At 44.8% G+C, this 12,399-nt stretch overlaps 3 protein-coding genes across 3 annotated transcripts; 1 reads left to right on the plus strand and 2 right to left on the minus strand.

Moving 5' to 3' along the window:
* On the minus strand, window positions 1–2,143 carry V1510DRAFT_409584 (uncharacterized protein). The gene has a single exon (XM_066932590.1). The coding sequence runs from the start codon at window positions 2,001–2,003 to the stop codon at window positions 141–143; it is 1,863 nt and encodes a 620-aa protein (XP_066791894.1). The 5' UTR covers window positions 2,004–2,143; the 3' UTR covers window positions 1–140.
* Window positions 2,144–2,829: 686 nt separating this feature from the next.
* Window positions 2,830–7,439, minus strand: V1510DRAFT_405620 (vacuolar segregation subunit 7-domain-containing protein; the record flags this gene model as incomplete). Its single annotated transcript, XM_066932341.1, has 10 exons — window positions 2,830–3,599; window positions 3,651–3,880; window positions 3,941–4,311; window positions 4,349–5,043; window positions 5,495–5,555; window positions 5,762–5,768; window positions 6,633–6,691; window positions 6,757–6,808; window positions 7,242–7,275; window positions 7,376–7,439. 10 exons carry the CDS (start codon window positions 7,437–7,439, stop codon window positions 2,830–2,832), a joined length of 2,343 nt encoding a protein of 780 aa, XP_066791895.1.
* Window positions 7,440–10,051: 2,612 nt separating this feature from the next.
* V1510DRAFT_358483 (kinase-like domain-containing protein) lies at window positions 10,052–11,635 on the plus strand (the record flags this gene model as incomplete). The annotated part of the gene is made up of 2 exons (XM_066930917.1): window positions 10,052–10,298; window positions 10,431–11,635. 2 exons carry the CDS (start codon window positions 10,052–10,054, stop codon window positions 11,633–11,635), a joined length of 1,452 nt encoding a protein of 483 aa, XP_066791896.1.
* Window positions 11,636–12,399: the final 764 nt, after the last annotated feature.

Raw genomic sequence — 12,399 nt, forward strand, 5'->3', positions numbered from 1 at the left:
GAGCGGACAAATTTTTCCTGTGCATATATATTTATATATTAAATATCAAAGTTCCATTAATATTTACTGTCAATATCATTGGGGGTATGCTATTTAGGTAAACCCAAGGACAGCCTCGTCGATAACTAATGGACTCGGCGTCAATTGTACGCTTCGATCAACTTAGCTAGGGTTTGTGCCTCGGTAGTGTAATTCATGGGCGCTGCAGAAAGCGCAGAATAGCGTACTCGGATTTGATTCTGGTACGAATCTTGCTTTGCACGGCATCGAAACACCCAATCCATACCGGCACGCTTATTAAGCTCTTCCAAAAACGCGTCCGAATCATCTTCTCTAAGCGTTACAAGCTCACTAGCCGGTCTCCCGAGAATGACTTTTCCAATGTCATCGAAGGCCGATAGCCATAATTGGCCTGTGTAGTCCGACACATGAAACATCAGGATGTACCGATATTCAGGTGCGGCAAATGATCGATCGCACTTTTCGCACCTCCAGCCTCCATCACTATCCTGAATCACTTTCTTATTGCATCCTTCCGTAGGACATGCAGGATACGAAAAATTTTCACTCTTGAAGAAAACCACTGAGGCCTTTAGCGTAAAATAATCTGCCTGTTCTGACATGCCAAGTTGTTCGTCCTTAACTTGTAGAATAGTCTTAGGAGTGTCTTGTCGGTTCGAGCCCATCCCGCCTGTTGCCGATTGCAATGAAGTAAATGTTGTACTGCGGCCGCTCCCTTCATACCAGCCTTTGAGTTTGTGAGCCTCAGTGATATCGGGATCAATACTCATTGAGCTACTTTGTAGCAATGAGAGTGACCGACTATTGTTGTAGTCGTTAATTTTGGCGCCCTTCAGTGCCATCACACTACCAACTTGCACGTCGAAGTCAACTGCATTTTTACCCCATATTGATACTGTTGCCGAGTATCCTGTTTCATCGACAATCATCACATCTCGCTTATCGTAGGGCCTGCCAGTGTTACGTGCCGTAATCTGGGTACAGTCGCGTACATCTTGAAGAACACCTAAAACGTCCACGACTGTATCTTTCTCCATATCGTGCAATTTCGCCAATTCAACAAATTTAAACCGCATTTGTGGCACAGCACTTGCCGCCTCCTCTTCGCATTTCTCAACCTCCGCATCCCTGTCAAATACAAGTTCATACTGATTTGTCAGGTTCGAGAATTGCTTTTTGGCGACCGTAACCCGACATTTTGAAACGTAATATACAGAGCCTTCCTGCAAAAGATCGTACAGAGAATCGACAGATTCGTTAAAACCTGTCGCACGAATTTCAGCAGTCTCGTCCAGAAAGTGTACGGTAAAAAGTTTGCCTTCACCACGAGCATTGTGGTAATGCTTGATCTCACTTTTGAATGTCACGCGGGCTTTGATCGTCCACTTATTTTGATAAGGTGACAATCCCTCAATGGCATATATATTTGACGGGACGGAACCAGTACCACGAGTTTTATTCGTCGATGCACTACCACCAGTTCCCATGCTATTCGTGCTGTTTGCTAAGGGCATTTTTGACTCCGTAAATGTCGTTTTCTGCTGATTGTTTCCGTAAAATGCTGTGCCACTTCCATTGGGGTCAGTATCGTCCTCAGGCTCTGCTTTAGTCTTGATGTCAATTGGTACCGGTTGACCGACTCTCTCGCAGACGCCAAGATCAGCCATGACTTCTACATCTAGCAAAATGACGACAAGTTTGTCTTTCATATTGCTAGGCGTATAATCCTTTACGCGAATGAAATTTCCGCGGGCGATTTGCTGTGAATAAACCAGGTCATTGTGATGCGATGACAGCATGCACTGCACAAAATTCTCTGAGTCTGATATCACGAAACGGAATCTTTTTGGACCTGTCGGAGTACTTGAAAGCTCCTTTATCTGTAGAACTTGAGCAACAAAAGAGGGAAATTTTGCCTTAGCTGTTGCCAGCGGAAGCGTAAAGAGCTCTTTCAAAACACCCTTCTGTAGAGCTTTGTCCATCTCTACCTCTCGTTAATCTTTCAACCCTCTGAGCTAATACTCAGTTTTATGATGGAAGGCTTTTTTAAAAATATGTAGACAGGTATGAGACCAGACTGGTGTACCAGAGCAGTTATGTGGAAATATAGAAGTGACACACATCACCTTGTAATATTAAATTAGGAAAACGCGATTTTTTCGCGTCAAGTGAGCTTATGAGCACTTATGCCGTTAATATAATATCGTGCAACAGATACGTCATAGAAGTATAGCGTCTGCTCGCATAACTTCGCGTGTCTTGAGACGCGAGAAATGATTTCACACTAGGCGGTTCAGAGTGTTCCGTACTAGCATACTCCAACCCGCTTTTACCAGACACATGGGATTAACATCTGCTACAGAGGTCATGACGCAGCAAGTGTTTTTGGTCTCTGGAATCCTGTGAGAATCCTGCAAATAAACAGCCACCTCGAATATAGGTACATTAGACCCGTAATACGTAGCCACTGAGTTCTTACAGACGCAAGTTAATTTCCCCCTTAATACGTCGATTCCAAATTCCAATAATGGCACAGAGTGAGGTTTGCAATCTGCTCAATTAGAATAATCGTTCTTCATTACAGAATAATATTTAAGAAGCCCGTCCAATTTAATAACAGAAAACAGTTCAAAACGACATCATTACTCCTATTCACCTTAAGCCATCCCGCATTCCCCATACATAAGTCTAGTCCCTTGCCCGAATCATTGAATCCGGTATTCATCCAACGTCTCTACCTTCCTGGCTACGTATAGTCACGGTGATGTCGTTGTCGCCTTTCTAACCGATGTGCTCTAAGGGATATTTTCAATGTTGGGAACTTCCAAAACCTTTAAATAATCTCCACAGCATAGATATTGAAGGGCTGTTGTAGCTCGCATCCTCTAGATCATCGTCACCAATTGTGAACACAGGATCATCGCCAGGCTCAGTTTCAGAGATTCGCGGATCGACATGTGCGGATCCACTAATGGTCGTTGTATGACCCTGACTCCAAAACGCCAGATCGTAGACCACGACACCACGAACTAAGAGGTCGAACGGATGCTCAATAATTTTTGACCACTTTCGCGCAAAATCTGGTTCTGATGTATCGTTCGTAGGGATTGCCAAACGTAGTTCCCCTGTAGAGACATCTAGCTTTCTGGTGAAAAACCCCCCGGCGAAGATCAAAGAAGAATCCATGGTCAAGATTCGGCCGAGAAGCATCGTCTGTGGCTCCTCCTCTTTCTCCTTCTTGTCTTTTTTAATGGAAGTGAGTTGAGCCGAATCCGTTGGGTGGTTGAACAATGAGATTCCTTGCCCGCCCTTGCGCCTTGACAACGAGCCTATGGTAGCACCTTCGGTCGCCATTTCTAGTATATCCGGGTAAAAATCGCCGATGTACAGGCTCGTACCAAACACGTTCAAATCGACGTTTTTTATCGTGACATCCAGTAGTCCTGGGTTGAAAGCTGTGACTTCTATATCGAACATAATTTCTTCTTCAGAAACTAGTACATTTTTAACCCCAAGTACTTTAACATGCTGCAAAGGTCGCGAGGATGCCAATATGAAGCCAAGAGAAAATCCAAAAGCTAAAGTCGATAAAAGAGAGAATATTATGCAAAGAGATATTTTTATTTGACGTGCACGAGACTGTTGAGAACTCGATTTCGAAGCGCCATTTGTTGATGTCTGTCGACGTCTAGGAAATATTAAAGGTGCCTCTTCCTCATCTTCGTCATCATCCTCATCATAGTAATCTCCGCGCTGTGCACGGTGTTGATTCAAGGCTACACCATTTATTCCTGGCATATTTTTGGTGCGTCGTGTACTGTAAATATTCGCACCGGCACCGGGTCTGGGGCTAGAGGCCCTAGATGAACGCGGTGAATTAGGTTGATTGTTATTGTGACGCCGCAAGCTATTGTGTGACCTGAAAAATCCTGGCCCATGAGGTGCTGGTAGCATGGAACCATCCAGTATACTATTTGGCGTCCCCTCTGGATTGTGTTTCAGCGGACGGTGAGGTCCAGTCGAAGAGTGGATACTATCAGACAGGAAGCCTGCTTTTGCAGTTAATGAAGTAATTGAGGGCGTACGAGACTTAAATCGCGAAGCCGCGGGTCTTTGCTGTTCTTGAGTTGTAGAAGACTCGTAAACGAAAGTCTCGTCGGAGTCAGAAGAATCGGCGTCACCTACTGCCGAGGCGATTTTGGCTGCAAATATATCTGCCTTCGATGATCCTTGCTGTGGAGGTAGTTTCGCTTTCTTCTTCTTGATCCGTACGGACGACTTGATACTATCCTACGTATGTTAGCGATCGCAGATTCCCCAGACCTACCGGGGCTTTTTTGGTGCGCAGACTGCCTGTTGAAACTTGGTTTGAAGTCATAGCAACATTAGAGACAGTGGCCACAGTCTCAGTCTCGACTGTCATATTCTTGGGCTTTTCTTTGCGAACACTACCGGAGGAACTTCCGCCAGTTACACCCAAGCCTACTGGGCCCACTCCTGGTTTCTTGCGAATACTCGAAGGTCTATCCTCAGAACGATATCCCTCAGATTCAGACTCTAGTCCACGCAAATGAGTCTCGCGCGTATCTCGTAAGCCATCTTTATCTTTGCTTAGAAATGTAGGTGGTAAGTGCGAAATATGCCCCGCAGAGTTGGAAGACAGTGTTACTGTTGCGACCGAACGCCGGTCCCATTCGTCAGTGTCAACTGGCTCTAGATCGCCTGTGACATCCTCGATGATTCCGTCGCGAGTGGTGTCAAATGTTCCCTTGCTGTGAACACTCGCAGCGTCTGATGCTATATTTTCAGCATCGTCCACCCCTAGAGGCGTTTCGGTGGCTGATACTGGAACTGTAGAGACTTCACGTCGAGGTGAAGGCAGGCTACGGCCTGACTTCGCCGCGTGTAGTCGTGGTGAGGTTAAAGCGACACTGGGACCCGCTGTGTTGCTCATTTCGACTTGTTCCATACCCAGAGTTCTCCACCAAGTGTGCGTTTCGCAGAGTGTTTGCTTGGTTACTTCTGTCGTGTGTGTAGTTTAGTCGTACAAGACAGAGACCCGTAGAGATGCGGTTGCTGGTTGCTTTGTCCCTGCACTGTTCTGCCGTCAACTCCACTCTTGAGTGCTTTGATGACGCCGTTTATTAGGTCGATATACCCCCAGTTCTATCCAATATTCCACCAGTGCCAGCACGAATGATCCTGTTGTCAAGCAAGATGAAAGTCGGTTGCGGTCTCCTAATGGAGGTGTAGTTGAAAAAAAAACTCTTCGTTTTATTTTATGATGGTGATCTTATGTGTTGGACCCGTCGGAGAAGGCCATCGCGATCGCCTATCGGGGGCGACTGGTTGGGTGTTTTTCCCGCCACGGCCACTACCAAACTCAACTCGAGAGCAGCGCACCTAATCTCGATTTTGAAGTACTATGTACATTCGAAGTTTGCTCTCAGCTCTACATGGTGCTGATATTTACTTGTGGGGTCGCTGTGGTGCGTTACAAAGACAACTGTGCATAGCACTTCAATGTCGTACTCCTACTATGACATTAAACACAGAGATAACTGCAAGAATAGACAGCACTTGTCATTCAATGCTAGATGCCACGACGACACAGTTCTAAGATCGAACTACAGATACATTTTATTGTATACTCTTGGCTCGGCTATGCTCGTTGGGCGATGCCAAATATACACCTTGTCTATATCGCGCCTGTGGTGCTAATATATGTTGCACCACTTACTTCTGCCCTATTTACTCAAACCAAAGATAGTTATAGCAATGAACGAATCGTTTTAGGCGCGCCTGTGTTCATGCCATGTATCGTGACATATCGTAGCGAGTCTATTTTCTTTTAATGAATGCCGATTTGAACGAGTGTCGACTAGCGTAGCGTTCGTCCACTCAAATTGGATGGTGTTTGTAGAAGACGAAAGTTGTGGACAGACTTCTCTTCTTTGGTGATGTACGGATTAATCCTACATTATGGCAGTACTATATAAACTGACTCCGTCTTGAAGTTGTATCTTTCGCTTTGTTTCTCTCAAGATTTTTGCGGTTCTTATACCAATAGTGGTGGGTTATTTAACGAGTTCACGAGTTCACATCCATGTCACAACGCGGTGCAGGTGAATGTCCAGTCCCATAGAGAGCGACATTTGCCCTTAAACTGCGAAAGGTCACGAACTTAAAACAACTCTCTCCATGTGTTCTCTGTGCAAATGGCCCTCTCCTGTCGAGTAGACGTAACCGTACTCCCTGCTTTCATAGCGAACCCATTTTTGGTGAGCTAACCATATTTGTTATCGGAGAACTTGCTGTACGCGTGATTGAAGCGTCGGTGCATTCATACAGAAATAACAGATGCATTAGTGCATTGCTGGATGACAGAAGGAATGCTCCTATATATTAGCTCTGGCTCCTCGCTTGCGGGGACTCAGGAAGGGTTGTCAGAGCTTCGCTGCGTAGGTCAAAGCTGCCTAGAGCCAAGTTACGTCGATATGATACCCTTAAGTAAAGTGACTTTTATGATGACACTTCATAAGCTGTTTTCACGGACATCTTTTTCGCTGATAGATAAATTGACCTTTCGCGGCCACGCTATGACAACTTACGGCATATGGTCGAATACATATGTTCCCTTGGGCTCATCGGTCTCGCTGTGTGAAATGTGCTATGCATTCACCCGTATTCATATTGAAAGTTCTGGATATTTGACACAACTTGATTGAAACTGACCTTCATTAGTACGTGAGAGCCAGTAGACTTCAAGATGACAGTGAAGTCTGTGCTACAGTTCAGATACAGTACAGTTTTGATGGAGCTGTTATCTAATTATTCGGCGCGGACTATATGAAGCGTGAATCTGGTGGAGATGCTGTTCGTCCACACGGCCAATATATTATAGCTTTGCAGTGTATTCCTTGTTCAGTGTTGCTAAGCTCGATTTCGGTCCAGAATGGCTGTACAAATACAACAAAGCTTTAGATCTATCAAAACTACACCATATGATGGCTCGTAGTAAGAAATGATGGAACCGGTTTGTTCTAGTGCTGATATTGCTGAAAGTAGGCGTAATCACTTGACACTAAATCAATAATCATAAATGTTACCACCATGAAGACCTCATGTCCACATTATATTTACCGCTATGCCGCCTGGTGCTGTCATACAAGTGAACATATCAAAACTTCAAGCATAGCTACTCAATTTGATGTTATTACCGCAACAAAGGATATGATTGAGTGATGCCTTCATCTTGAATATATGATATCAGATCTGTGAATACCATTTGCGAATACCAGTCACTCTGTTAGACAAGCTCGTATGTTCCCCTTGCACTGTGGATGGGACATACAAACAGAACAAGTATTGTGCACAGTGACGGAAGTGCCGCCATTAATGCTCAGCACCATATTCATTTTGGGAGACCTAAGTGCAATACTCCGAGTGGAGGTCACAACGCTGACAAATCTTGAGCTTAGTTCGGTGGAAACACTCCTACTCCTTCAATGAAGTTATCAATGCTCGTAGCTACTTTGACACAGTGAAACCAGGACGTAATGTAAGATAACGTTGCTTCACGATAAGATGGAAGGCCGAAAGCAAGTACAGTGCTAAGTTGATGGTCATCCACAGGCTGCCTAAGCGTAATATAGAGAGTGTGTGAAACATTTTAAAACACCTTTTCCAGAGCGTTCAAGTGAGTTTTTGGGCCGGTTAAACTGTGTAAATGGGTCGGCTGGCATAGAGTGTTACTACCTTTGATTCGCGTTGTGTACATATTACCTTTTTTATATTAGCTCATTGAGTTATTGCGCAGAAAATCAGTCGTTTCCTGATCTGTACTACCTTGTACTGGTAACATCATACATCATGCCCAGTTATCCACTTGTGCGACATATAGCCCGGCCTAAACTTTTACGGCGCGTATTTTATGTATCTGAATCTTTTTCATATTTACTATTATTATTTAACCTTTAATACGAATGTGTACGTGTTTGTTTGTGTCTCCTTTCCCAAACATAAAAACAAAAAACAACCTGCGGCACCTTCTTTCGGTTTCCCTATCGTCAGCATTATATACGCTATATACAGCTGATATTTTCTTGTAATCTACCTTTTATTTTATTCTTGTTTCGTTACCATATTGTCTTTCATCACGACTCGTTCATATGCATTTTTCAGATTTACTAATGTTAGGATAGTATCCGATGGTATTTGGATCGATATTCCTTTTGCGTACTTGCGTTATATGTTTGAGTCTGAGGATAAGCCATTTTTCACCTGGATTACAACGGATAAGACATCAAAGATAGAAGCATCAGTTCAACATTTCTTGAATTCAGCACCAGTCCTGAATTTTCTACTACAGCTACCACATTCTTGGGCGATTGTCGACTAGTGATTGTACCACAGGTTCTTGACAGCACATCTTCATAATTTGATTAAAATTGCCGAAGACAGTCCTATCACCTCTGCGGCTTACTTCATTAACATCGCCATCCTCTCGCAATATTGATCGGGAATATTCTGGTCCAGCGAAATGACGCCGACTTTGCAGGTTGTCGAGCCATATTCACCCTTACCAACGACCACCGGTCGACCGCGACGATCATCCCCTGGCAGAATATCTTCCATATCACCATTCTCATCTGGGAAGACACCGGTCAGGGTTTCCCGGGTGCCGTCACACATGGGTAGCTCTCCAACTGGTCCACCACATGCTGTAACTCGGTCAGGTGGTACATTTGGTGTCAGTAGTATGACTACGCGCCGATCTGCTAGTATGGGATCTCCGGGTCATTGTGGCTCCCATATTCTCGACAACTCATCTACAGCGGCGATCTCGGCATCCTTCACAGCTCGTTTGACACGTGCAGGTGCTAAACACGCAACGTCCAAGTCAACACCACTTCAAATAAACACGAAACTTGGGACTTCGCCTTTGAGCGTAACATCACCCTTGCCTGGATCGCCTGCTGAGCTAACGTCTGCGGAATCACTGTCTCCGTTGAAACGCTCAGAGAGCACACTACACCTCGACCAGGCTTCTCTCGGTTCACCGGTTTCCAAAAAACATAACAGAGAGACATTCAAGTCGCTTGGGACACCGAGCAGCCCAACGCGTAGCGCCAGTTCGAAACCAGTAGCCCGCTCTGGTCTCGAGTTTCAGTCTTCACGAGTTACTTCATTGGGCTCGGATTCTGTGGGCACACTATCTTTCTTAGGTGGTGATACCATGCCAATGAAGCGTCCTTCTTCCAAAGACTCAGAGGAAAAGAAGATTATTTCTAGGGCAAGAACCGGTAGTAACACGTTCGATTTTGATTTTGCGTCGGCGGTCACAACTCAGAAACTCGAGAACAAGTTTAACGAAGAGTCGCAGTACCATCATCATCATCATTACTATCACCACCACCATCATAACTTATCAACGATAACAACAACAGCCACAGCAAGTATTATCAGTGGAAATAACGGAGCATTTACCCCATCTAACCCAACCCGCTATGCTCGGAACAGCCTTCTGAATTCATACAAGCAGCCTGAGAATGGATCACATTCGCCTGGTATTTTCAAGATTCGACGGACCGTATCTGTCGAAAATTTGACGGGGAGCCAAACAATGGCCAGAGAGAGCCCTTTTACTACCAAATCCAGCCATCCGCTCCCAAATCCATCAGTGCATCCACACCCGCTCTCGCAATCGCAAACAATCAACTCGCTGAGTGAAGACAGGAGCCTTTCAAGCAGTCCTGTCAGTAGCCACACAAGCAACTCAAGTGCAACAAACACAAGTAGTCCGCATGCAGGTGTGACACTGCCTCGGACCGTCGGCAACTTATTTGAGTCTACAAGCCAATCGCAATTGCACTCTCATAGGAAAGCACAGTCTCCCTCGTTTCGGAACGAGTTATTACCTCAATCGTCTTCTATGTCGTCGGTTCCATTAAGTATCTCCAGCGCTCCAGGTAGCAATTTTGAAACTCCACAGAACTACAGATTAGTGAAACCATTCCAGGCAGCATTCATGAGTACTGGGTTACTGTCAAAGAGAGATCGCCAATCAAACACATCAGAGGCTTCACATTTTGCACCGCCAGACACCCCGTGTAAGCGACCCTCACAGCCGCAGTTTACGACCTCTTCGCTCGATGGGTTTGATTCATCGGACACTACACCAGCGGAGTCGCCAGCAGCACCCGGGAACTTTGATATCAAACTCGGTCGTACTGATTACGAGCTGCCTCCAACCCCCACCAAAGTGCTTGGCGGAAGTATACTATCAAATGAGGACATATCTTCCTCAGGTCTCAACAAAGTGCGTGGTGATTTTTCGAGATCATTGACTAGCCTCAATTTTGGCCGCGTGAGTTTTGGGAAAGGGGGCTACGATCTCTCTCTTGGAGGACCGACCTCTGCACCCTCTAGCCGGCACAACAGTAGCACAGCTACTAGCAATGCCTCAACGCCAACTGATCCACATGCCAAAGGGATCCCACTATCCCCATCTGTTACAGGCTTTCCAGAGCTCAAAACACCTTCCACACCTGCAAAAGGGACTTTGAGCTACTTTGAACCGATCATCTCGACTAACAATAACCTTGACGCCTACCTTCTTCAAAGATATGACGAAGTTTCGCTCATAGGCTCCGGAGAGTTCTCGTCAGTATTCCTAGTGAATGATAGCTCGAGCCCCATATCCAGTAAATATGCTGTGAAGCGGACCAAATACCCTATTATCGGCCAGAAGTCGAGAGATCGCAAGATGGAAGAGGTCGAAATTCTTCGAGCACTAAATGCGAATCGCAATGACGAAGGAAGAAACTACATTGTCAACATGGTTGACACATGGGAGCATCAGGAACACTTATATATCATGACCGAGTATTGTGACAATGGCAATCTAGACGTTTTCCTGGCTGAGTGTGGCCGTGTATCTAAACTGGACGAATGGCGTGTTTGGAAGATTTTGCTCGAAACAGCACTAGGACTCAGATACATTCACGAGCAAGGATATATGCACTTGGACCTGAAGCCCGCAAATATTTTTATTACATTCGAGGGAACTCTAAAGATCGGCGACTTCGGTATGGCTACAAGCTGTCCGGCTGCGAAGGGTATTGAACGCGAGGGGGACAGAGAATACATTGCACCGGAAGTTCTGGCCTTGCAGAAGTACGGTCAGCCAGCCGATATATTTTCTTTTGGTTTGGTCATGCTTGAAATTGCTGCAAACATTGTGCTTCCCGATAATGGCTTACCTTGGCAAAAGCTACGTTCAGGAGATCTCTCGGATGCCGGAAAATTGAGCTCGTCATCGGGTGACCTGTCAAGCATTGACCGCGTGGCACCTGACTGGATACCCCCTTTCATGTGTGAAGGCGCAGATGGATTAGACAATTTGGTCAAGTGGATGCTGAGTCCTGAACCCTCACAGCGTCCTACTGTTTCGGACATATTAATGACTGACGAAGTAAAATTTGTCGAGGCCCGTCGGAAATCTGGCGCGGTCATCTTTGAGGGCGAATATGGCCCAATCCCAGACACCATGGAGAAGGAGGATGACATTTCCATGTTGGACGAAGATGAGGTTTGGCGGATGATAATTTAACATTCTGTTGATTGCATACAGATTACTACGAAAGATCACAGTTATGACTTCGGAAATCTCAAAACTCCGTCAGGCTTTGCCACAAAATCCTATTTTTATGAGAAATGATTAACGCATATGCCTTATTTCAATATTCAGGATTAATCTTTGTTTTTTGTAAGATCACGACGGAATGGGTTGTGTTATGATTGCTGCAGGACTTCATAACACCTTTTGATGAAACTTTCTTTACACGCTTATACGTTCCAAATATTTGACTGAAATGACTGGCATTTTCGGCTTTTGGCCCATTTTGGCTCTCGATGTCACGTTCGATGACCGATAGATTAGTTTTCGCTCGCTGAACTATCTTTATTGCTATCTCTTGCAAATCGTACAGGATTTTTTTATTTACACGAGATATTTATACCAATCTATTGCTTTAGTAGACGCAATAATTTTTTGTGATGCGTATGATTCATGATATTCCTTATTTGACTTGTTGGCCTTATTTACGGTCTGTTGCTATGACTTTCTGACAATGCCCGAGCCTCACTAGCCTTCATGTTAGATGACTGGGTAATTCGCACATGTGACCATGGGGTTGAAATGAACTTATGAAGAAGCAAAGCTTATTAAATTTATATGATATGAACATGATCTGGGAGATATTATTTTGGTTTTTAGAGAGAAAGAAGCGAACTATAAGGAAAATATTTCTATCAACATTTATCAATTATTTACACGAAACAATTTTATCATATTTAACGTGTCTACTTTAATCA

Source organism: Dipodascopsis tothii (genome assembly GCF_038497935.1).
Source record: "Dipodascopsis tothii strain CBS 759.85 unplaced genomic scaffold V1510scaffold_1, whole genome shotgun sequence".
Lineage (NCBI taxonomy): Eukaryota > Fungi > Ascomycota > Lipomycetes > Lipomycetales > Lipomycetaceae > Neoaidaea > Neoaidaea tothii.

Bases quoted from the DNA above. Each gene is read 5' to 3' on its own strand.
- V1510DRAFT_409584 (XM_066932590.1), bottom strand. From the start codon at position 2,003: ATGGACAAAGCTCTACAGAAGGGTGTTTTGAAAGAGCTCTTTACGCTT.